Source organism: Leuciscus leuciscus, assembly GCF_965113295.1.
Source record: "Leuciscus leuciscus genome assembly, chromosome: 9".
NCBI lineage: Eukaryota > Metazoa > Chordata > Actinopteri > Cypriniformes > Leuciscidae > Leuciscus > Leuciscus leuciscus.
The window spans coordinates 22,294,381-22,320,808 of record NC_138733.1 but is presented as its reverse complement, the minus strand read 5'-3'; the positions used below and the strand labels follow the sequence as shown (position 1 = coordinate 22,320,808).

Below are 26,428 nucleotides of genomic sequence, written 5' to 3'. Positions count from 1 at the left end.
CAACACTGACAGGCGTGCCAGCTCTTGTGGCAATCAGCACAGACATGAGAAGTGTGTGTGTCAGTGGGTGTGTATGTACGTAACAGTCAGATGTGGTCAGAGTGTGTATGTTTGCAGCCAGGGACAGTGTTTGACAAACATCACAGTGTTGTGACAGAGGTCAACAGGCTCGATCATAGGGTCTGCTAAGGTGACTCGATTAACTCCTGAATGGCCAGGATACACTTACTCTGTTTCAAATTCTAGTGAGGTGCCAAAAATACAGGGCTATTATTGTTAACTAAAACTATTTAAAAAATGTTTTTAATTAAAATATAGCTGAAATAAAATCAAATATAAACATTAGATGAAAAACGAAACTTAGAAATGTTGATTGAGCCACTAAAATTACAAATCGAAAATAAATAACTAAAACAGAAATAAAAATAAATGAAACCTAAATGGTATTATTTGTAAAAAATAAAATGACAAAGAACACTAATAAAAATGACAAACGCACATAACAAAATTACACAAAAATTACTAAAACTCTCCTAAAAATCAATTTTGGGTTGAGTCTCCAATAAGGGTGCTCCGATTGATCAAGGGACGATCATTATCGGCCGATAATAGCTTTATATATTTTAATCGGTGGTCTCTATAAAGGCAGATCAGAAGAGTTGATCAGATGACGCAAAACTCGGGAGACAATTTTTCCCATGTGCAGCTAAAATTGGTTCACTACATTCACCGGCCTGGCAGTTCTACCAGATTTCTGAAAAGGAAAGGAAATTTGCAACATCTTTATGGAGAGCGGAGACATCGCAACAACAGCAACCCTACAGCAATGACAGCAAGAATCTAGGGCTGTGTGATTTTAGAGCATGTCTTTCCTTCGCAGCGGTGTGCTTTCGTTCCTCCCCAAAAGCCCAAACTTCCAAAAGTCCAAATCAGCTAGATTAGTGATTGTCATAAAATCCAGTCTACTGTTGCTAAACTGCAGAATGTGCTCGATAATAAAGAGAGTTATAAAAACTGCATTAAGCCACAAAAGAAATACTTTTCCCCAGGCGTCTTTCTGTGCGCGAGACGGAGTGGAACGCGGACGAGCAAAGTGAACTTTGAGCTTCGGGTTCACACCTAAACAATGGCCAAAAACACAGATAAATATGTAAAAATGCTCGGCTTGGTGAGTATTCACTTAAACGCTGTCAGCTAAGTGAGCATAAACAGTTGGGAAATAAGACGCGTGTGTGTCAGTATATTGGATCTGTGCAATAGGTCTTAAAGCGACAGCAGCCTAATATTCAGCTGCTCTGTCATTAATGTTAAAAAGACAAAGAAAAAATTTGTTGTTAAGAATAGTATTATTTATTTTATTGATTGGTATCGGTGATCATATCGACCAATACTGCTTCCAGTGATCTATAATCGTGATCGGCCCCAAAAATCCTGTACAGAGCCCCCATATAGTCTCTCAAGCAGAGCAATTTTTGTGCAGCATGCCAAGTTGTTTCCCATGTTGAGCATTTCAAATCAGTCACTTAATAGTTTCCATGACTGTTAGAACAGAACGACCTAGTAAAACTACTGTTGCTAACTAATGAAGCACTGTAACTGTGCAGTCACAGAAAGGCCCGGCATAATCTTTGCTAGTGTTTACTAACCATGTAGAGGTGATCCGGATGGGCTACTTGAAAGGCCAGGAATGGGGCTACATCGGCCACCCTGTTTGCTGCTCAGCTCTTGCTCGATTTCCTCCAGTCCGGCACTCTTCTGGAAGCGGCTCATGCGATTGACCACACGGGGAGACATATGCGTGCGTGCGCATGGCGCTCCACCATATGGGTTGATGGGAAAGACATGCGAGGTGCCACGAAGAGTACTGATCACCACCCAGCGGCAGTCATGGCTGAAGCAGATGTCCTGCACCTAGAGTGGTTAACAGAAGAGATATGAATATAATCTCAATATAATAAGCTCCTTTGGTTAGGAATCAAAAATATTAAATCATCATTAAAATGAATAATATTGTCATTACAGAAAGTTGTTTGACTGTAGCATCTTGGGTGAACAGTACGAACATTAAAGCAATGCCTTTCCTTAAAAATGTCAGAGACAGATATTTTCTTCTCTATTTGGACGTACATTCCACCATATGGGTTGGGATCTTACTCTGAAAAAGGGATATTTGGGATATAGGGATATATAATATATATATATAAAAAAATAATAATTAGAACGGGGACCTCTATCCATCTGTTATTGATTGGATAAAGGCAGATCTGAATGTGAGCTTGCAGTCGACTATAATAAAGGGCCAATTAAAAATGACCAGCTCAAAAATATTAATCATTCACAATAAGATTAATAACATGCATTTTTCAAATGGCTAGGATGAATATTTATTTCATGCCAACTTTAAGGAACGCAACCTGAGTAGGAATTTTCTCTGGTGTTGCAAGTCGTGACATTATGTTTTCATAAATAGCTTCCGGTAAAGACAAAAAGATATCATCTTTAAAAAATGTGTTCTGGAATGGTTGAGAGGAATTGAAAGGAATTACCAGGTGAGGTGTTGGTAATCACAGCAAGGTGCTGGGGTGGAGAGGTTTCGGAACTGATCACCAGATATTGGTTACTGCCATGAAAAACCTGAATTTCTAACCTGGTTTTTGTATTTATTAAAATCTCACCCCCGACAAACCATCAAACTGCCAAAACAATGTTTCCTGTGTGTTTTATAAACACAATAGCACATCCTGTGTTACAACTTCTATGTTCAGTCTATGCTATTTTAAAAACTGTTGGTCTAAGTGTACATGTGCAAGATGGGTCAAACCTGTCAAACTGTTTTTTTCAGCATCTTGCGCCACATGAGCATTGTTTTATAAGAGAGCATCTTGAAATCCTGTTCTATCTGTTTTAGAACACAAGAACTTGTCCTAAAGTAGCTCTATGAATTGATGGTGGGCTTTCCCCAAAACAAGGTCCAGAAATCTTACACTTGACTTTACCAAACAGCACTCTGCTATCAGCAAGGTTCAGCTAATGGCTTTTTTATGGCACTTTTTATGGATAGCCATCAGCTACTGGAATGCAGCTGTCTGGAGATCTGTCTGATTCTAGGTCATTCTGCTCTATCTGTCTCAGATCAGTTTCAAGCTGAATACGCCAACCCGGAGATGAGCAAACGAGTCAAGATCAGTGACCACTTCCTGTTCAGGGACAACGCCAATCTGTTCATTTTCCCTAGAGGTGTAAAAATAAGATTTAGGCAACCAAAGACAAGGACTGGGATATTTCAATTGGTTAATCAGACACACATCAAATGAGGTGTTTGGCCAGTCATGTGCTACTCAGAACAGCTAAAATGGTGTATGGCTTCAGGCAACGTGGGCTGGTAGGTTATTTACCTTCACGCACACTAAGGTCAGCCCGGAGCAGGTTGGGAGTCAGTAAAAGCTCAGTCAGCCAGCCAGATAAGGCCGGGTGCCTGTGTCCGCCCACGAGGCATTATCACTCCTTTTATTTGTTCTGCTCAAGATAATGCGTCTTGGAGGGTGCTTGCTTTATGCAGTTTGCACTGTTTACAATGCCAGATCAAAGCCAACGCATGGCCAGGCAGCAAACCTGGCATGAGCCGGTGACAGATTAACCACCTTTCTCATCTCAGCAGAGCTGCGGGCCACCATGGCCCTGTGCTCACAAAGGAGGGAAAATGAGAATGTTTTACACACTCGGTTCCAGCTCTCTGCCATGCCTGGAGGTACCGGCAAAGGTAATCACACCTTCAATATAAGGAGCAAGTACGAGAGGAACATAAACTTTACCCACGGGCCAGTACCCAGCTTGCAATTCTGCATTTTTGACTCACTCAGAGTGCACTTGAAGGGTAAAGGGACAAAGCGATTTCAGAAAGAAAAAAAGAAGAAAAAAAAAGAAAGAAAATACTATAAAGGACATAATATAAAAAAATGGCATTAGTAGTTAAAAACAAGTCTTTTTATAGACATAACACTTGATTGTGCTGCAGTTATATGGCACTCATATGAGAATAACATACAGTGAAACAGTTTTTATTCCACTGCAGTGTTAATATTTGTCATGTAAAGAAGGATTTAAATTGGGGAAATATGTCTGGCATGCTTTTAGACATCGAACGTAAGAGTGAGAGTCTATGAACTAGAGCAGAGATCAGGTTTGTGTGCATATCCAAACATGACACTAGCTGAGTAAGTAAGGGTCTAGGCCCTTTCGGAATAAATATTAGTTCTACTTAAGCAAATAAAACCTTACAATTTGCCAACTGAAGGAGATATTGTGGTGGAACAGCTGCAAGGCTGAATGGATGAAACAGCATTTAGGAGAAAGGAAAACTAAATCACTGCAGTTATTTCCCAAACTGATTTGTGCAATAACCCAATAGATCACAAAAGTAAATTAAACTTTTAAGCACCCAGATAGATTACCAAGGCTTGGCAGACGGTAATGATCAGATCATGTCCTTAGATGTCCGCTTAAACTATTCAACCTGAGTAGTGTTACATAAAATACAAAAAAGGCATGTAGATTTGACCATCATCTATTGGTTTAAAATACTACCATACTAAAAGAATGATCAATACGTTTGATTGAGACCATTCATTGCCTTAATTTGACTAGAAAAAATAAAAGAAAATAAAAAGAAAATAAAATAATTAAAAATAGAATAACTATTAATAAGTGTGTGTGTGTGTGTGGGGGGGGGGGGGGGGGGTATTCTATTTTTATAAAAATAATAATATATATAATATAAAAATAATAAAAAAATTATTTTTTATTATAAAAAAAAAAACATAAGTAAAGTAAAGTAAAAAATTTGGGGCAATATTTAAACATTTATTTCTTGAGGACAGATGTGCTGTCAGTTCTCCAAACAATCAAAAAATACAAAGGTTTCTGTTTAAAATAACACCATTAGTTGTTCTAGATTTGTCATTTATAAAGCTGGGCTAAAATTATATTCAGCGCTGCCCAAGGTCTATTTCCAGGAATTTCAGAAAAAGTTGTGTAAAGTCACAAGCGCAACCATGTTGTCCCAGTGGGAATGTCCTCTTGTCCATGACCTTATAGCCTAAGATATCATAGGTGTTACAAGTCCCAAGCTTGACCCCAAGGTGTAAGAGTAAAAGCTCGGTCAGGAGCACAATCTAAGCTCTCACCAGCCGTCTGAGGTATTTTTAGCAACTTTTCTCTTTTTTCAGCCATGGTGATTGAAAACACATTGGCAACACTAATAGTTGCAGGTCTTCAGATTCCAGAGTGTTGAAAACTGAACGTGGGAGCCACAGGGGAGGAAGTTTTAGAATAAGCAAAGACTAACCGCTGAGAGCACAAATATTTCATGGGAATCCATGTAATTTTGCTTTGTACTGGAGGCAAATGTTCTCCAGGTACAAAAAAAGAAAAAGAAAAAAAAGAGTTCATATGGTGTGACTATGTTGATGGACAGTTATAACCACAAAAAAATAAAGAAAGTCAAGAACTGGCTAAACTTAAAATATATATATTAATTTTGAACAGTAACACAATTTCAAGATACAGTGACGCTCACCTTTTGCATCTATAACACAGTAGCGAGGGGTCATGTATCTCGCAGTCAGGTTTAAGATCAAACAGATGGGTCATACACACTTTTTGTGGAACAGACACTGCCCTACACACTACAAAAGAGCCAAAAACAGCAGTGCTGGAGCTCAGTGGTACCAAGCCTTATGTCTCTTGACAGTATTTAGATAACACGCAAGGATTCACCAACGATGAAAAGCATGTTCAAATTGCATTTTCCAGAGCCATACAAGCACAGGCAACCGTAAACAGTTGTGGGTGGCCCACAAAGACTTTAAATGATTATGCTAATGATTAAAAGAGTCCGGAAAGGCAATATTTCATCTCAATAACTCCCCGGAAAATAGCGTGAGCGTACATAGGCATGTGTGTGAAAGCAAGGGATGGGACAGGGAGCTTTGAAGTTTGACTTAATATCCTACACTGTCCATGTATTACTTGAACGCAAGACAGCTTTTTTCTTTTTTTTTTTTTTATATATTCCATGTGGAGTATGAGTTTGTGAGTTTAGACCAGTGGCATAGCCAGAATTATATTTTTGAAGGGACCACAATAATTTAGGGGACTCCGATTTACATATAAATAAATATAAAATGTATTTATTTATTTGTTTGTTTGCTCTGATACCACTTTTTCCAGATCATGTCCGATACCGACACATTTATTTTTAGTACGATACCTGTATTTTCATTGCATTTTTTATTTTATTTTTAATTATTGGGCAGAGAAACCAAAGGAATATGAATAAAATGTGTTGGCTTCGCAAATAGATATTTCCTTGACTAATTATGCCTATTAAAATGTATTATAGGAGCTACTGTTCCTTTGATTGTTCATATTATTGCTCTGCCATATTTTATATTTAATTTAATAACAATGCATATTTAGAGATGCTCCAGCAGGGTTCAACCTTTGTCACCATTGAGGACAAAGACAGCAGTAGGTTTATTAGGCTGCTGTCACTTTAAGAGCTGCTCGTATCCAGTATACTGTTTAAGTTCACTTAAGACATAACAGACCATGTTTCACAAGGATACTTGCCTACATGGGCATTTTGACATAATTATGTGTGAATTTGTCTGTTAAAGCTCAAGAAAACATGAAAGAGAACTCGATTCAATAGGTTTTTCACACGCTGTCCAAGAGGCAGCTTTTCTGGGCAAACACTTCGGATGTTTCGGATGTTATCTCTCTCTCTCTCGCTTTACCGACAATTAACATTTTTAAAATATATACCTTGTTTTACTTTTTTTGCTATTGCCATACCCGACCGAACTACAAATATTCCAGCGATGTCTATGAAAAAGGGACGTGCGCTTGACAAGCTTATGCGTCTGTGCCGCTGCGCACTCAATCCATTTTTGTTTTATTTTAGCAATCAGAAATCTGACATGTAAATGATTGGGCCTAGGCCCACCCAGACCCCCTCATGTCTACGCTATTGGTTTTTAACATGTATGTACTAAAGGACAGTGCTTGAAGTAAGGAAAAGCTTTTATGTAAATGGCACATACACACGTATTCTTACCTTAGCCTCAGTCTCTCCCCTGTGAAGAGTGTATAGATGATGAACTGCACTCTGGGAAGACGCCCATGGGTGAGTCAAGATTTGGAAAACATGGAAGTCATGGCCAAGGGTGTCTGTGGTCACCAATAACATACCTGTAGATCAGAAAAGAGCCATTTATTTGACCATATTGGACCTTCTAAGCACTATCAATCAAAAACTACGTTTTGGTGACACAGGAAGTGTTGAATTGAGGGCTGTCAATCTATTTAAAAAAAGCTATGCAAATAATTAATCACACTGTGATAAAAATTTGCAGCAGCACAATGAAGGGAACATAATTGGCATACAATATATAACGCTAGTAGCCACAGGAAGTGGGGATTTTGCATTACATTAATTTGAATTTATTTGGTTGTTTATTGCATTCATTTCTGCAGTGAATATGGACCGCTTAATCCAAGTAACATATAATTTTTTTCCACTTCCTGATTCTACACAATGTTTTTCCCCACTTCCTATAGCTTATTTTATATGTTCATGCTAATTATGCACCCTTCGTTATATTGCTTTCTTCAGCCCCATGAAGCCAATTTTTATTTTATTTTTTCATAACTAGTTTTTTAGTCAATTTTATTGGAGTATACCATTTGCATTTGCAGACAAGCAATGTGACCAAAATCAACTGTGGTCTAGCGATTAGTCTGTGTGCTCCAACAAACTATCAATTGAAAGTGCTAGGAAGGGCCATACATGTTGTGGTCCACTCAAAATATATATACATAATCACGTCAACACTTTACTTGCTACAATGCAAAAGTTCTGGGCTTAAACTGAGAAGAACAAAATGCGAAACAATGGCACCCAGATTGCCTATAAGTATTGAGCATTTCATGAGACACGTTTACATGGTAGTAAAAGGGCAGTCGAGTTCCACTGCAACTTGTGTTCTAGAATTAACTGCATGCCAAGATCTTCCCTCAGCTGTCAGGGCCAGAGTATGTGGATCTGTTTTAAACACAACCGCAGGAGAACCCAAGTGGAACCTCTGATGACAGGGCCTCTCATTTTCCCACTTTTATTTGAAGTAAGTGAAACTACAGAAATTATAAGCTCTTACTGTAAACAACACACTTACTAAACCACAGCACAAGAAAAAACCCGAAGCGAACCTTCATGGCAACGCAACCCCGCATACAGCTTATTCCTAAAAACAGTGTGACAGCTCTACAGGCTATTTTCCACACACATGAAAGTCTGGTCACTACCGCTTTGGAAAATTTCTCCAACACTACGATTAAGATGGATTTAGCCACTAGCTCTCGATCTCACTGCTGTAATTTAAGATGACAATAATTAGTGATTTTCCAATCCTGAATCTCTAATGCAGAGTTCACAGAGGGGTTTAATTTGTGGCGAGCATTTATTGGGTGGTCTGACAAATCTAAAAAGGAGGATATTGTTGGAAGATCAGACAAACTCTTACACATACATGACAATGGAACGGCGGCAGTCCTAAATGAGCTCATCCGCCCTATTTCTGCCTATGTTATTTTCATTTTCACACTTCGGAGTAGCATCTGCTTTAGGTGTGGTCTGCCATCTCATTGAGCGGTAAGACAGGAAGCAAGGGGAATGGGCCGTGGCAGCGAAGGAAAGGGTCACGCTGAGATTGCGCCTTCGAAAAAGAAAAACAGAGTCGGCCAGTGAATAAGACAGCGGTTAGCTATTTATGCTGTATCAGAAGACTAAACCAAGTTATGGCCCGGCCATAAACTAACCCACGCCCCAAATGAGGTGCCAAGCCACAAGAAGCATTTGCGTCAACTGGGAATACATGGAAAAGAGTGCCTTCTAATTATAGAGGCTACAAACGGAAGCGCAGAGTGATTAGGAGTTTAGGCGCTGCGGTATGTTTATCTGGGAGCTTCCTCTCCCTCACCCCGCCGCCCTGCCGCTCTCGCGCTCACCCTGGCTTTGACAGATGAGGCTTGGCCAGCTTGTTGGGACACAAGTTTGCTGATGGTACACTCTGCTCTCCAAAAGCCAGTGGAGAATGGAAACCAAGCGCTGGGGCTTTTGTGGCCTTGTCGAAATACAGGGCCTCGCAAAGAGGCGTCAGTTGGTTAGCCTGTGGGAAACTAAATTAAAAAGAGAGCTTCTCTGTGCTGGTAAGCTTCCATAAAATTTCAGGAACCTAAGATGTAAAGCAATTTTTGACACATACTATTTATAACGCCTCGTCCTCTAGGCAAAAAAACAAAACAAAGAAATATTTATGACTTTTAACTAGACACTGTGTGGGCAGACGGATTTATATTTCAAATATTTGAAGAACTAATGGGATAGTTCACCCAAAATTTTAAAACTCTGTCATCATTTACTCACCCTCATGGCATTCCAAATTTGCATGACCTTCTTTCTTTTGTGGAACACAAAATAATATATTTTGAAGAACATTGGGGTTCAAACAACATCGGACCCTATTGACTTTCAATGTATAAACAAAAAATAAATACAATTGATGTTTTCAAATGTTCCACAAACGAAAGTAATTTAGTTTAGGAATGACATGAGGGCAATTAAATGAAGACATTAAATTAAGATTTTTTGTTGAATTATCCCTTTAAATACCCGTTGCACCCAGTTAATGTACACATACTGGATTCGGCTAGACTAAAAAATTAACGTGACATTTTAAAAAGAAAAATTCTTGCTTCAGGCGTTTTCACACCTGGCTCATTAAAACGTCACTGCTTTCTGGAACATAAACAGGTGCACATGTTGCCCAGTGAAAGTGAACCAAACCATAGAGGAAATGCAACACTGTAACTATTTAAGTTCCTGTTTAAGTAACACCCTAAAATCTAACTTTTAAAATGCATGTAAATGTATGAAGTTTTATTGAAAAGTTTGTCAATTTGGATTTCAAAACTTCAAAAGCAGTTCACTTCCACAAGTTAGGACGGATTGCATTCATATTAACTGCAAAACAAACCGCAGTTCATATGAAACGCACCCCAGAACACCCTTATCAAGCAGATTTAGTGGTTTCACAAACACGCAATTCGACAAATCGAAATTTGACACCAAAAGACCTTGAGTCTGCACCAAAAGCTGTAGTGGGTGACCATGGCTTTTATTTTTTCATAGAGTTTTGTTGTTCTCCCCTTAACAAGTCTTTAAACAAAACATCTGCTGAACTTCCACACAGCGATGTTTTATTTCAAAAGTGTCTGAGCCATTCTCCCCGACCGACTCCGATGATCTCAGCAGCCCGACAAGCAGAGGCCTCCAACTTGGCAAAGTCTGAGAACTGAAACAAAAGTATCCCTTTCAAATTAACAACACTCGCCTAAGACCTTTGAAAAAGAGGAAATCTCAAATTATAAACATGTGGATAAACCTTTAAAGGGCGGGCGCTGGGAATCGTTGTGCTCTAATACCGCAGACACGAACTTTACGCAAGAAAAAAAGAACAAATAAACACATCAATCATTGTGTTTTGTCCTTGTGGCTGCCCGCATTAGTTGTAAAAGCACAACCGTGCGTGCGTGTGTTTGTGGTCCTTTGTGAGTCCATTGGACGGCTTCCTCTTCTGTCATGCTGCACTTGTGGAGGTGTTTATGAAAGCTGTGGAACACACACACACACACACAGGGTTGCACATCTCACATCAAAGCTGCCCACTCAAGCCTGGAGCGAGCAACACTCACTTAGTCCAGAGGCCACCCTTACTCCAACCATCAGATAACAGTACGAAGAAGAGGAGGAGACCGGCATGGGTCAACATGCAGTCAATAACTTGTTAATCTTTTACAGACTAAGTGAGAACTTCTAAAAGCTGGGCTGTTTGATCCCAACCTGGAGGCGGCTTGTGTTTGTGTGTGTGTGGAGTCGAGGACAGGGTGGCAGATTGGGGCCTGGCGCGGTGACTGTGCAGTGTTTCGCGGTGAGCCGGGCAGATGTAATGCCGTCTCCAGTTTCCATTCCTCTGGGCAGCAGGGATGACTGCCGCGGATTCCAGAGGGGGCTTGTGAGCACGTCTCACAGGCTCGTGTGGCCAGGGATACTGTTTATCTAGGCACGTTGGTACCAAGGATATGCTTTTTAAACATGGTACACTGCTCCTGTGGGCATGCTGGCTGGAGAGGCACTCAACGCTCTTAGCTACGAAACCACATCCACAATTCAATTGAGGGCTTTGAGGAAGAAAAGGGGAAAAACTTGGTGGGAGGAGGAAAAAGGTGCCCACGGTTCATTTGATGCACATTCGAGTGTAACGAAGGAGAATGTTTATGTATTTGCTTTACAGCCATACCACCTGTAAGCGCTTGAATATTAATAGATCATAAAGGCCTTTCTCGGCAGGAGGCAATCATTACTTAAATACAACACTTCAACGAAATTCTCCTTCTAGAGAATCAGTGTAACCAAGGTTACCACGAGGTCACATCCATTAAGGAAGGATGGAAGTGTAGGTTATCACTAGGCCCTCACAGAATCTGCACACTTTTTACTCACATTTCCTGAGCTGATTCTGGGAAGAACTCTATTTAATGATGGGCATCAGACTTTTCTGGAACGAATGAGATATTTATTGCGATCAATTAAAGTGATATATTTATTTATTATTATTTATTTATTTTTATAACAGAAAATAATTAAATATTTAAAAACAGATGTGTACCGTCAAACATCAACATTTTTACAAGACTTCTTTTACAAGAAGATGATTTCCCTATGTGTTGCCACTGAGGTCTGGAGAGAAAACAAAAATGTGTTATAACTGCGGTAGAATTTTTTGAGATTAGAAGTTAAACCAGTCATATTAGCATTTTTACAATTTGCTGCAGGCCAAATTACAATTTTACGTACCACAGAAAAACTACTGTGTGAGGCATTTGGTGAGTGCTAATTGTGAACGCTGTCTTTTCTATCTCTTAGTCTAGGTAACAATTCACTCTTTTAGGTTCTTCTAATGGATCTGTCTACAGCTACAAAACGCAGCTGATGCTTGACCGCAGTACAAATCTATTTTACGCTCAGTGGTAGAAAAGCACAGTCTCCTTGAAAAGCTTAGTCAGCCTAAAACAGGCCTTTTTTGTGATTTTTAAAAGCCCCAAATAAATGAGCTAAACCACAATCTCTAGATAAGAGTCTGACTGCAGAAAGGAGGAGTAGAGAGTAATCCTTTCTCAGGAAACAGACAGTCACTATAATCTCTTTCCATTTCAGTGCTCTCTTTTATTTTAAAGGGTTCTGTTAGCTAATTAATCCTCTGAAACATTTACCACAGCAAATACGATTCCACAATTCTTTATGCTGCGCTTCGATGTTAATGCCCTTAATTTGAGGGACAACCTTAAGATTTTCTTAGGACAATGGATCATTCATTGCAGCTGAGGTGTTTGGAAAACTAACGTCGGATGTTCCTTGGGAATCTGGTGGAACTTTTGGAGACTAAAGCCAACCGGCCAAACTAACTAATACAACTGCTAAAAAGCCTCTGAGCGTAAAAGCATAAAGCTGTCAGCAAAAACGTGGTCTACACAGGCAATCATTCCTACAAAAACAAACTAGAGGTGAAGAAGAGAAGTAACTCTCCTCAGGTCAAGAGGAATGAAAGGGGGGAGATCAGGGAGGGTGTTTCCATTGAAGCCTTGAAACCAAAGTGCCTGACCAAGGTTTTACAACTACAAACTGAGGTGCAGACATCCCAAGACACCACTTTTACAACCTTTTGGAAACAGCATTAAAAACAGCCAAGACTGTTTTGACAAACTTTTAGCTTTTTTGTTTGACAGTTAATATAGTTGGATATGTTTGTTTGTTGCACATATTTGTTTGTTTTGTTTACAGAAAATCATACACAGTCATTTTTATTAATGCAAGTATAAATCTTTTGGTTAACATGCTGGTTCTACAGGTCATCTTTCACTGTAAAAAATGTCTAACCCTCCCAAATCAAAAATTTCAAGTGACCGATAACATCTACATTTTTCAATTGGCCCAAGTGAAATTCTTGTTGCAATAGTCTGTTAACATTGGCTCAATGAGAAATAATACGTCAGACTAATTGAAAAATTTAGATGTTATCGGTCACTTGAAATTTTTGACTTGGGGATGTAATTTTTTTTTACAGTGTTGGTTCAGGAAATCTTTTTTAAAGGGGTCCTATTATGCCTTTTTACTAAGTCTTGATTTTGTTATTGGGGTGTACTAGAATATGTTTTCATGCTAGCTAAAAAAATAAATAAAAAAAAACCAGCGACAACACTCTTCATCTTCTCTACCGCAGCTCAACCAGGCCTCAACAACTTTTTTGCATATTTCATGGGCGGGGATTATTTAAATGAGGAACATTATGACTTCATAAGATCCGGGAAAAGTGCATTGTAGTCCAAACGAGCCGTTCGTTGTAGTTCTTGAAAATTGGATTCTGTTAAATAAAATGTAAATGTAAAAAAAAAAAAAATCTCCCTTTAGAGTGGACTTTGAGCTTTGTAACCTTCTTTTTTATGCTCAAACAGCAGCATTACACAATAACTAAAGTTGAAAAAGTGAAAAAGCATAATGGCACCTCTTTAAATAAAATAAATAAAATAATCTTCTTAATTCGTCTGAAAGTATTAGAACAGAGGAGCGGCCAGGGATTTTAACAGCTATTGTGCAGAATTCCTATCTATTGGGGGAGGGGGGTTTGATGTATTTCAAAGATTAACAAAAAAAAAAAAGAACATTCAAAAAAAAATCTATATGTGCATCATCAGATTTCATAATGCCATTATAAAATAGAGCTCATGCTCCAGGCAAATTCCACTAATGTCCTGCTCTTCGCTTGCAATGTGCATTAAAGGCGACGTCTCAGCCTGGGCCCTTAATCCCTGCTGACTGTCCCACTGTGCTCAGGCACGGCGCAAAATGGAAGGTGATACACGGTCACAGCCCCATTAAATAAAACACGCACACACACAGATTCATGTGTGAATTTACCAAATGATAGTTTCTAAACCCAACAAACAAGCTTTTTCAATGAAGCAGAGGAGTTCAGATCCATCCTTAATTGCTACCTCTGTGTGGAGATATGGCTTATTACAAACTGAAGGAAAAACAGAGAACTCCTTTAGATGGCACTGACTTTGTCAAATGAAGAGTCTTGCAAAGTTCTCCAAGCCATCCAAGCATGTTTTACCTGAAAGGTATGTTCCCTCTCTAAAAATGTTTGTTGTTATATTATATTATATTATAAGCATAACAATTCGAGTGATAACTACAGCTTAAAAATTTATAAAATGTTATTACTTTGGCATAAATGACAGCAGCAATAAAGCTGACACACACAAGAAAATTTTTCAAAATAAGAGAAGCAAGAACATATTTTACATCTTATACATGTTCAGTGTTAGCCTGACTACGTCAGACTTCGTACTTCCGCTCAATTTCATTTCGCTTCTGTACTCAGTCTGAGACAGCGTCATAGCTTTCCGTTTTCCTCCGGCCTGAAAACAGCCGGGCCAATCAACGAACAGAGGGCGGGCTGAGAGCCGTGACGTAGACGCTGATTGTACCGTGGATGCATAGATTTACTTCACATAATCTGCAGAAGTCGTTCACAGCCATGTTCACTCCGGTGTTTCGCTCGATGGTTTTTGTTTTCGCATCATATGTGTGTTTACAGTGGAAGTTAGATGCGGCTGAGCATGCGCATAACACACGCCATAACCAAACATTATGTGATTGGCTTACGGGTAACCAATGATTTTAAACTTCAGACAAGCGCCCCCCCGCGCGAGAGAAAACACTTCTCTATTATGCCATTCCAGACTCTGTCTACAAAGCAAAGCGAAGTAGCAGAGTTTGGTATTACCAGGCTAGTTCAGTGTCACAAATGTCCTCATTTGATGTAATAGCGCAGGATCCCATTTTTCAAAAAAGTTGAACTTTGGTCATTTATCAAACTAGGCTTTTCTTTACATTTTCTTCTCAAAACAACATGAACTCCAGCTGGGTGTTTGTGAGTGACTCATGGGAGTGGGTGCTAGAAAGGCCACATCCGCAACAGACAAACAGGCTCTTCAGATCATCCTTTCCCTTTAAGAGCCCGCAAGCAAACACTTGCCAGAATGAACTGGGCTAAACTAAGCTGCCTCGCAAGAGCAGATTCCTTGATGCTTATCAGTTCCGTGATTGAGTGGAATTACAGTGAGTCTCATGAGCCGTGAGACCTGTCCACCCTCGCACTGCACGCGACCGTGCCCTTACACCAATCGCTTACTCTTTTAATCGATAAGACCAGTTTAGCGTCATTTAAACTGTAGAAATATCCTTTAAGAGGAGAGGAGGGACCAGGAGAGGACAAGGAGCGAAAAACAGATACTCTGGCTAAAGTGAGTCCTGTGCGCCGCTGTTCGGAGCAGCATCCTTTAATTATGCGCCTATGAATAGAAGCTCCAACACCACAGAACAAGTGCCAGCTACCCAACTGGCCACCATTTTCTACCCTCGCCCTTTTGTTTTTCGTCCAACACACACTGTTGAGTTGGATTTCTTACATAAGTTCTTTTGATTTTTTTTTGGTGGAGATTTGCACGTTCCAGTCAATGTCAAGAAACCACATTGTTTCTTTTCAAGTCGGCCTTTTCCCTCTCTGAAATCAAAACCGTCCGGATGGAGCTGCGGTCAGCCCTGAGGCCAGAGTGACACTTTCCAGTGGCTTTAGCATAGTTAATTTTGGACAAGTCAGGCTAAGTGGACGAGGCTAAACTTCTCACTTTAAAATCAAGCCGCCGTTCACGTTCCTTCACAGTGCTGAGAGGGGATTTCTTGCAAATCTCAAAGAGCTGTTTTTGATCATATGTTAATGATGTCAGGAACGTAAATTACAGCATGGATATGAACACCGGTCTCGGGGAATGCTCAGCCTGACCTTATTAGTCAGCATATTTGGAGACTCTTTTCTGTATCAAAGACGACAGGGATTTCTTCCAGCCTTCCTGGTGCCAAACAATTTCATAACTCAAAACAATTATTATAGCCCCTTCGATTTATGCCCGAGCAAATGAGGTGATAACAGACACATCCCATTATTTCTGAATAAAGCTGACAGGTGAAGGTTTAACTGTTTGAAGTTTACAGCGCCCCGCTGTTATCTAAAACAAGTCGCCCCAGAGCACTCTCCACATGAGGGCAGAGGACGCCTGACAAAGGGCCATGCTGGGGGCTTAGCACTCGAGGGAACGGGGCTTGGGCCTCCCTGGCCCGGAACAATCTTCAGAGAAAGAGTAACAAAAAACAACCATTCATATAAGATAGAGCGAACTAAAACTCATGAAAAGTGATTCTCAAAGAAAGGTCAGGACTCGTGTATAAGTATTTCTCAGTTAGATTTGTACTTGCCTCTTCAATAATTTCACTAACCCAATTAAATCTATACAACCGTTCAAAAGATTGGGGTCTGTAAGATTTTATTTTGAAAGATATTAATACTTTTAATCAGCAAGGATGCATTAAATTGACATTTATAATGTTATCAGTTACAAAAAGATTAAATTTGAAATAAATGTTGTTCTTTTTCTTTACAATGTTTCTTTTTTAACATTGTTAATAATAAGAAATGTTTCTTGAGCAGCAAATCAGCATATTAGAATGATTTCTGAAGGATCATGTGACACTGAAGACTGGAGTAATGATGCTGAAAATTCCGCTTTGCCATCACAGTAATAAATTATAATCTAAAATTTTGGAATGACACTTTTCTCAAAAACATTTTATATAACTATTAAAAAAAATGTGAAGGAAAGAAATATATTTTCTTTAGAAAAATATATAATAATTAAATACAATGTAACTTTATGAAAGCTATAAATTCACAAACACTTTTGCTGGAAAATTTGACTCGTGTAATATGTCTCTCACACTTGCTTTTGCACCGTCCTTTAAGCACATAATTCACATAATTCTCTACTGACTCTCTGAAGCATTTCAGATCAATATGACGGTTATGTGGTCAAATTTGTTTTTACGGAGACCTTCAATTCTTTGATGATCTAAGAAAAACACACATTTGCACTAATATTTGTAGAAGTAATGTCCCTGAGCGGGCCTTGATTGTTGACTGTATGTTTGCTTTGCTCTGCGATCTATAGCACTTTTCTCTAACTGACTCACAAAGATAAAAGGCCTTCTGGGCTGTGAGTCCCAGTGCAGTTGTGGTGGTGGGACACTGACTTCACCTACACCTTCTGCTCAACACATGCTGATGGGGAAAAGGTGGCTGACTAATCTGAGGTCTAAAGGTTAACCAATAGCGCCACCTAGAGACCATCATGTTATGTCCAAAGCCAGGTTAGTACAATCTAACTAGAACGGTCTAATTCAATGTATTTTCTTCCCTCATCGTAAATGAGAACAAAAGCAAAATGCAGAATGCAACAGTTCTATAATGCTGAAAAAACAAGAACATTGGGTTTCCAAACCGAGAATAAAGAATTTAATATGATACATTAACGCAAAAAAACTACAATTACTAAAAGCAAACAAAGCCCATTGTTTTACACAAAGAAAAATATATATTTCTCAGAACTTACTCTTTAAAAGATACCTTTTTCTCACTTAAATTTCATGCAAGTACACTCCTGAGCGTTATTTATTTATAAAAAAAATAATAATAATTGGGCCAAGCCAAAAATGTCAAAATATTTAGTGGTCTAAAATCACAAATCACAGGTCAGGAAATTAGTAAGAATTGCACAAATAATGTAGATAAAGTAACTGCGCTGAATAGCCTTCCCCTTTGTTTTCTTTAAATGTTTAAGCCGTGTGGGTAAACTCGCAGACAGCTTTTTACAGGAAGAAGAGTTGGCGTTGTTCCGCTCAGCATTGATGGCTTCGAACAGCTCATGAGTAGTTGAAAAAATGTCTCACAGTTAGTTTGAGTTTAATGTGATTAAACATTAAGTAAATATTCACTATAGGGCTCAAATCTGGACTCTGACCAGGCCAAAACATGAGCCTAATGGACTTGTTCTCAAGCCACTTCTTGGTTGTCTTTGCTATTTGGGCAGGAGCATTGACTTGTTGAAAAATAACATCTGATCATTCCTCTTTAGATAACTTTTCAATTGTGAGAAACAAGCCATATTCTCCTGTAGTCCAAAGCATTAAATGACTTTTCTCTGTGAAGCAGCTCACCAATACCAGCAGCTGAAAAGGCTCCCCACACAATGACAGCTCTTTCTCCATGCTTCACTGTGGTAAAGATGCATTTATTATTATATTTCTCAGCAGATTTCCGAAGACACCACTCTGGAGCATCACCATACAAATCGTGTTTCATTGTGGTTCATTACTCCACACACAACTTTGCATATTCTGCCAAAAACTTAATTCTGTCTTTGATATTTTCTCAGACAACAATGGCTTTTTAAGTAGTGCATTTGCACACATTTAGCTCATTTCCTGACCATTAATTTGTGGTTAAGACAATTAAAAGCTTAGTGTTTAGCCATTTTGGGCTTGGCCCAATTTTTTGTATTTATCTTTGCCCAGGTGAGTACTGTATGAAAAAAAAAAGTTTCCCCTAAAATAAAAATAAAAATGATTTGAAACAAAAAAGACAGTGACAAATAACAGCACAGCGCTATAATTAAAATAATACATATAAAATAACAATAAATTGTAATTAAAATGTGGAACAAAGTGAATGTTAACACTGTTTTATTACTTATTTTCTAAAAATATTAATTAATAAATCAATCATAAATGAATAAGTTATATTTATTTGCTCTAAACTACTCTTTGCATAAATCCTCTTTATAACATCACAGCTACCAAACTCAATCACGGCTCACATGCCCGAGTTTTGTGGCATGGTTTGGCATCAGTTCAATATTGTGCGGTTGAGGCAGAACATCCATCAGGAATGTTTTGATCTACTAAGATATGCAACATTTCCTTATAATCTTTCAGTAATACGATGCACAAAACATCTGAACCCAGAGGTGTACACTTATGTACACAATGACTCATCCACAATGGAGTCTCCATGTGTTCATTAGTAAGAACAGATATGTGAAGGATTTCACTAAGGGCAATGGCTATCAGCAGCTTTCAGCACCTTCTTATTAGAAGGGCCCTCAATCTGCAACACACAACTCACAATGAGCCATTGTGACTGGACTGGATATCCGGAGAAACAAACATGACTATATGTAAAATTAAAAAGTGATCAGATAACTGCCTATCAAAATGAGCCAAGACTCTCGTTCAAGGTCAGGTTGAGGACATTCCAGCCTTGGTTTTACTGTATTTTTTCATAAAATCCCCAAAATTGTTGGAGCCATGGCCTAGTTGCTGCAGACACATCAAGTCACGGTACTCAAGCAGAAGAGCATTCGAATCCTGCCTGCATAATGTCCTGATGGTACCATTCCTCAAAAAGATTTGATTAAATAAGGTGCAAAATGCAACAGGTAATGAATAACCAACAAGCCTAAAGCATGACTAAAGCATGTTGTGACGTGGCTGACTGAAGGTTCAAAGAGTTATGAACCTGTCCTACACCTTCTGAATAGACATTGTACCTGTTCAGTGCTTGGGGTATTTCATCCAAAAGAGACCGAGGGCTTTGTTACCTCAATACACTTCAGGAGAGACAGACATGAACAAGATTAATGAGAACTAAATATCCCACTATATGTTAAAGAGAGAAAGGGAGAAAGAGAAGGATGGAAAGAGAGGAAAAGGAGGGAAAAAAATGACAGTGAATGATGTGCTAGAGGGCAGTTTCTCCAACAGACACACAAAGGCTGCTTTTCAGAACAACAGATCTCACATGATCTCAAGGGCCAAGCAGACAGGAACGCTTAGGGAACAAGATGAGGTTACATGCAAAAAGGTGACATGACTGACACCGTCATCTCCTTCTCAAATTGACCATACTTTACAGTTCTGTATCATTCTATTTTTCCTCTGAAGTCTACTTATAATATTAGACGAGCCTTCCAGCACCAAAAAGTCAAACTTTGGTTTTAAATTACTATTATCCACCCTCAGAATTAAAAGAATAGTTCACCCCAAAATTGTATTTGTATACCCTAATTTGTGTAACTTCAAAAGACTCGGAATATATGCAAGAGTCCAATACACTTCTATTATATAGAAAACAGCAGTCAACATTCCAATTTCTATTCTATCCAACATCATTCTATTTCAGCATGAAAACATAAAGATTTGGAACAACATAAAAGACAAGTAAAAGATAATAGAATCTTAATTTAGGTGATCTAAATGACTTCTAAATGAATTAGCAGTTATTAGCAGTATGATTGGCTAAACTCCATGTATCAGTGTCGTACCAGGTCGGCTATCAGAGCAGCTCAATACCATTGCATCTTGGTCTAAAAGGTCTGGGTTGACTGGGGAAGGAACTTTGTGTAGTGAACAGAATGCATCTGCATTGTAATTCATTGTTTTACTTCAATAAGGCAAGGAACATTCACAACTTGTACCCTTTAAGACCATGTAAACGCCTGCCATCCAAGTTCCTGGAGTTTTGTGCTTTGGTAGAACTCAGTGAGGCATCACAATGAGGTGTTCACTTACCACTCGGGTTAAACGCCATGCAGGATATAGGCTTATCATGTGCTGGAAAATGTGCAATCACTCCTTCTCCATCAGAATCCTCGCTAACAAGAACCTGAAACATACACACAATAAAGCTACAGTAAGTTGATGAAGCCACATAAATAAAGGCTGACGTCTTGTTTACCTCACGTCTTAGTGTTTTAGACACATAGCTGGTCATTGGCTCTACAATGGCCTGTGCAATCTGATCTTCACCGTTACATAAGATTTAATCAGTTAAACAAAGATGTGTTTTGGCATTTTGTTTAAAACAAAGTGCGTTTTAAGTTGTGCTCGAATAGCAAAAAATGAGCTGAAAATGTTTCCACGTCTTTTTTTATGATCATCATCCATTCCCCATCATGTCATTCAACCCTAAACATGTTGCCCTCTTGCGGGTGCTTAACAATTATCCTTGTGTCTACTTTAATCCACACTGGAAGATTTTAGCTTTAAATGACGTATGGTCGGCAAAATAGTTTCATTATGGAATTCAAATAAATTTGACAATTTTTAAAAGATGTCCGCAAATATGTTGGTGTGTTTTATGAACACGGCTTCAAAGAAAGAAAGACTAACCCACATGACCACTGTGATCAATGTGCATATTCTGCCAAAGCCCACAGCGCAACAGTACTGTATCAGACAGGAAGAAAAAGTGACATGTTGAAGGAGTTAAAACAAACACAGCAGGAGGAAACTCTATAGTGTCTCTTCACGTTTTGATACCCCAAAGAGATTAATAGCTCCCAGTTAAAAAGAACTGTAATGTGAAACTGTAATTCATCCCTTTATGTGCATCACTACAAGAAAATAAAAACGAAAAATAAAAGGAGGCATAGAGAAAGAACGTTAACCTTTTCTTTATTTACTCACAAACCAATTATTAAATAACCTAAAAACAATACAAAACACAAAAATATGTAAATATTAAAATTCAATTTAAATTCCATGCCTATTATATAAATAGCCTATCAACTTGAAAGAAAGAAAGAAAGAAAGAAAAAGGAGAGTGTGTTGCTCATACGGGGCTATTCTCTGGTCAGTGGTCCTCTGTTAAGTTTGCTCATGAAAGAGATTATAACCAAGCCCAGACATGAGACAGCCGGAGAGAAGAGTGATAAATCTAGCGGAGTGTTGCATTAAGGAGCAAGGCAGCTTTTAATAGGATCCAGTCCAAACAGAAAACAGCCTTACTCTGAAACCCAGACATTTATTTTAGACTGCAAAAAATGCCCCTGTGACACAAACCAGATCGCTTTTATTGGGGGCAAAAAAAGACAATGTTGTTCTGTACAGGAATATACTATTGCTTCGGAAAAGAATTTGTGTGTGGATTGATCCGAAGAGCAAATAAACCTGCAGGAAATACAGAGCTGAGAGGGGATGATGAAGATGAGAAGGTAGGGGTGTGTCCCCTGAGACTGGGAGAGGGGGAGATGGGGGGGGAAAAACAGAAGAGAAAATGCCAAGACCACTGCTGGAGTCACGGGAGAATGGCATTGACAGTAAATTCCGCAAATCTGTTTTGTGTGAACATCGAAAACATAACTAGTCCGTATTGGGAGGAGCGCAGCTTCTTGTAAGGGTTGGCTTTATTGTGGATTGTGATATAAAAGCAGGAAACCTCTTTTAGAAAGTGTTGACTCTGACAAATCAGCATGATACAGGTTTATAAATAAACCGAATAAATCACACATTTAAATGAGAGTAACGTGTTAAACGGCTCACGGTAGACTCTAATAGAGAATTGAAGGTTTAACTATCTTATTTTTAACAGTCCACTAAATGGAAGGATATTTTTACATGGGTCAGAATCAATAGGATAGCAAAACCTGTTCCAACTTAACCTCTCTCCAAGTAAAAATCCTTGAACAGGAGAACTGTAAATATTACAGCTAGCCTTTACACCGAGTGCTCTATTAAAGTGATCATGTGTCACACACCTACAAGTCCTCTTTTAACACACATTAAGGCCTTGGTGGAAAAGGAAAGGACGGTAGACCTTTTCTGTAATGCTCCTGCAATGACCTGCCTGTGATCTCATGCTAAAAGTCTACGGTTGTGCCAGCCAAGGGGGAAAGAGCCACAGGAAATGGCTAAATCATGAGATCAGGAGACTGCGGCCTGGCATGGAGTCTGTGAACGAACGGTGGAGCATGTGCTCTTATGACAAGGTGATGACAAACCCCTTGGGCCACAAGAAGCTCTAATACTGAATGAGTTATGAATGGGATTAATGGATTATTTATCGCAGAGAAAAGAGGAATGAATCTGGGTTCTTGAGGATCAAGGTCACAAGGGTGAAGAAAGTACCATAAACAGTGCTAGAAATCTCGTCATTCAGACCTCAATCCCTGGCAAAATCGTACTGATTATGCTGTATAAGTGAGCGTTTCTTACCTGTCCTTCTCCCACAGTGTGGGTGTCTATGATGGTGACCACGCCAGGTTGGTGAGGGCTGCGGCGGGTGCCACTGTGGGCAGTGCCCTCCTCGTCAGGCACCCCTGATGGCACCGTACCAGCGAGCTGGGTCACAACCTTACCCACCATGGTCAGGCCCGTCTTCAACGTCTGACAGGAAGACAGAGACACAATGTTAGAAATAGAAATAAAAATGCTGTAGTGATTTATGATAGCGATGCATAGAATTATTTGTTTATTTTTTATATAAAGAAAACTAAATTTATTTTATCTGAGAAATGAAACCGAAAACAATTAAATTTGGGTAATTGGTTAATTGAACTCAGTATGCTGTTCACGGTGTCGTGTTCTCAAATGGTAAAGTAAACCAGTTGCAGTTAAATTCTTTGGCAACAAGCTGCATCTCTATATTTCAGCCAAACAAATTTGAAGTGCTAATTCGATTTTTTTGTCAAATATTTTCGGCTTGCCGAAATTTTGGTGCATCACTTACCGGTATTTAGGAACACTGGAATTTGTTTGGATTTCACCCTTGATCTGTTCAGATCTTTAACCACAGTTAACAATTTAGGGGATGATGTTACATCCAAACCACAACTTTTGATTACTACTCATAATTGTAAATGACTATACTCTTTATATGACATTGAATTTTATTTAATAAATATACATTTATGAATTCATTTAAAACAGCTGACGAAAGTGGTCAGTACCTTGGGAATATTTTCTACTAGCATTTATCGTATGGATAGATCTTTTAAAATCATTATTTTGAAAAAAAAAAAGTGGAATAATTTTATGCTTGTTCTGAAGTAAAAATTTAAAATGTATGAATCATAAAGCAAAACATAAAAATTCATGCAAAGGGTTAAAAGATAAAAAACATTTCATTCTGCAACATTTGTGCTAGCTAGCCAACCATAAGTTCTATTGCAACACTCCAATCAATACCGCAAACAATGTTCCCACATCCAGAGATTTTGTTGAGTAATGACCTAAAAAACATGTTTGCATCCAGTGTTGTTTGAGTCAATGTCAACAGACAGGTGTGTAAGTTAGCCGTGTAGGCTAACGGTTAGCGTTTGTGTGAGTGTGTACTCATAGATATGAGCTGAGAAGAGATGTCCGAGTTCTGGCACAGCAGTCAGTGCAGTGTCTGCCACCAGCCGGCCGCCCCTCCCCTTGCTAGCCCTGATCAATGGGGACTGTTTGGATTAGCACTAAAAACTCTAACTGCAGTGATTAGAAAACACATTAGTGTTGATCAATTAGGAGGCAAACGCTTCTCTTAATAATTGATGGGGCAAAGCAATTTACACACAGTCAGTTAGTGGGCTTGTCAGAGCATTCTCCAAAGGGCCCAACAAACACAGGCGCCACGAGGTATTGACGCTGCCGCTTGGCCTGAATGCCTGATTAAGCTCTCCGGGGCCTTGGCAGACAGACACACACATACAGCAACGCTCACTCCATTAAGTGAGAACTAGAGGAGACCCTACTTAAGCTGTGCTATCCACTTACCCCAAACACAGTTCACAGCGGCAGAGGTCTGAAAACAGAGCCCTGGGGCACCCCGCTCACGCAGACTTGTGGCTAGCACAATGACATCTCTCTTTTGGTCACATCGCGCTCATTTACACAATCTGTGCCTTGCAAGAATTCAATTTTGCAAAAGGCGCCCTCCCCCTCCTTTTGTGATTGTGTTACAGGATTGATGGGAGATGGCCCCCTGGCCCCCAGACGGCCGCACTCAGAGCCACTCAGCACAGGGACTGTGTGTCAGAGTGGAGGAGATGGTTATAAATCACAGCCCCGTCTGCAGACGGCCTGTCTGCGTATCAAGGCTTTTTTAACCTTGTTTTCCTCCCTGCTAACCTTTGCTGTGCTCCTTTTGATGTATACCGCCATTAAGGCTAATGGCTCTTCTCTCACGTAAGCCGTTAGCGCTCGTTAGGCAGTGATCAGGCCGGCGGCCGGGGAATACAGATGTGGGCTTAATAAATCAATTAAGCAACCAAGAGAGGAGACTGGAACCATATGAAAGGTTAAGCACCAAGGTTCTGGCACCACTAAATGAACTCTAGTGGGTCTCTGAATCACTAAGGACTATGTCGAGAACGCTCTGGGATGCTATAGGGTGAATAAAGTGAGTGGAACAGCACACATTATGAGCTTCATTTAGAGCAGAGCAAACAGGAAGGAAAGCATGGCTGAAAAACACAAATAAGTGCAAAAAAACAGGAGAAAAAGAGCAAGAGCGACATTAAGCTGTATGGTTAGATTTATTGCCTTGTAAAGAGGATAATCATTAATTAATGTGACAACTTTCAAGATTTAAAAATCACTGGGCCAATAATTTCTGGAAATAAAACGCTGATATGTTCTTTTAGCTCTACAATATGAAAAAGTTTGGCCAGAGTAAATGCTAAAATAAACAAATCATTTCCTCACCATGTTGAATGATTTTTATAAGCAGTGGGAATCCTCAGCACGACATGCCAACTGTGCACCAACAGTTATAAATGTCAGATTTTACCAAAGAATGGCTGGCTTTAATCTTATAAAACAAAATAAAGCTCATAAGAAAGACAAGTCTCTCAGCAAGACACAACTGAAATAATCTGTGCAAAAATTGTGGCACAAGTGTTGACAAAGTACTGTATCTGTTGGTCAATGTGTGGACAAAAGTGTGTCAGTGTGACCCCTAAAAGTATTTGGACACTAAAGCCACACTCAAAATGTATGGACCTCACTGAATTAGATACAAAATATCAAACCATGTGGCATCTGCAAACAAATAAGGCTTTTCTCTAAACTAGACAATTTTTTACTTTTTACCCCCAATTATCCTTTAACATTAGACAACCAGTAAGTTCTTAGTGTATTTGTTTTGAGCAGTATATCTATTTTTCTATATAGAAAAAAACTTCAATAAACTTTTTTTTATGAAATTAATTATTTGAAAGTATGCTTATTCTACCCATCTATCCATATATCTATCTGATATTTATTTGTGGCTTAGGGTGTGTAAATACTCTTTGAGGCCACTATAACACGTGTGTTGAAGAGTGTGGCAGGCATGGCAGTGGTAAAAAAAAAAAAAAAGGGTGAACTCACTTTAGCGGCACTGATGACAGTGGCAGTGTAGGACTGGGCATTATCTCCACAGGCCCCACCACGGGACTGATGACACCGGATCAGCTACACACACACACACAAACAGAGACAGAACAGAGTCACATTATCATCCAGAACCTTTCAGCTCCCCAGCACTCATTAACC

General features: G+C 39.2%; 1 protein-coding gene across 5 annotated transcripts in view; it reads right to left on the bottom strand.

Annotated features, from left to right (window-relative positions):
- The window catches only part of bcas3 (BCAS3 microtubule associated cell migration factor), a 237,606-nt gene that overhangs the window by 176,403 nt on the left and 34,775 nt on the right, over positions 1-26,428 (bottom strand). For all 5 annotated transcript variants that reach the window (XM_082180490.1, XM_082180488.1, XM_082180487.1 and 2 more), the window contains exons 11-15: positions 26,264-26,347; positions 23,126-23,296; positions 20,702-20,795; positions 7,118-7,251; positions 1,647-1,911 (exon numbers count right to left, since the gene is read on the bottom strand). In XM_082180490.1, the coding sequence (XP_082036616.1) occupies positions 1,647-1,911; positions 7,118-7,251; positions 20,702-20,795; positions 23,126-23,296; positions 26,264-26,347 (748 nt within the window). The remainder of the gene's footprint in view (positions 1-1,646; positions 1,912-7,117; positions 7,252-20,701; positions 20,796-23,125; positions 23,297-26,263; positions 26,348-26,428) is intronic.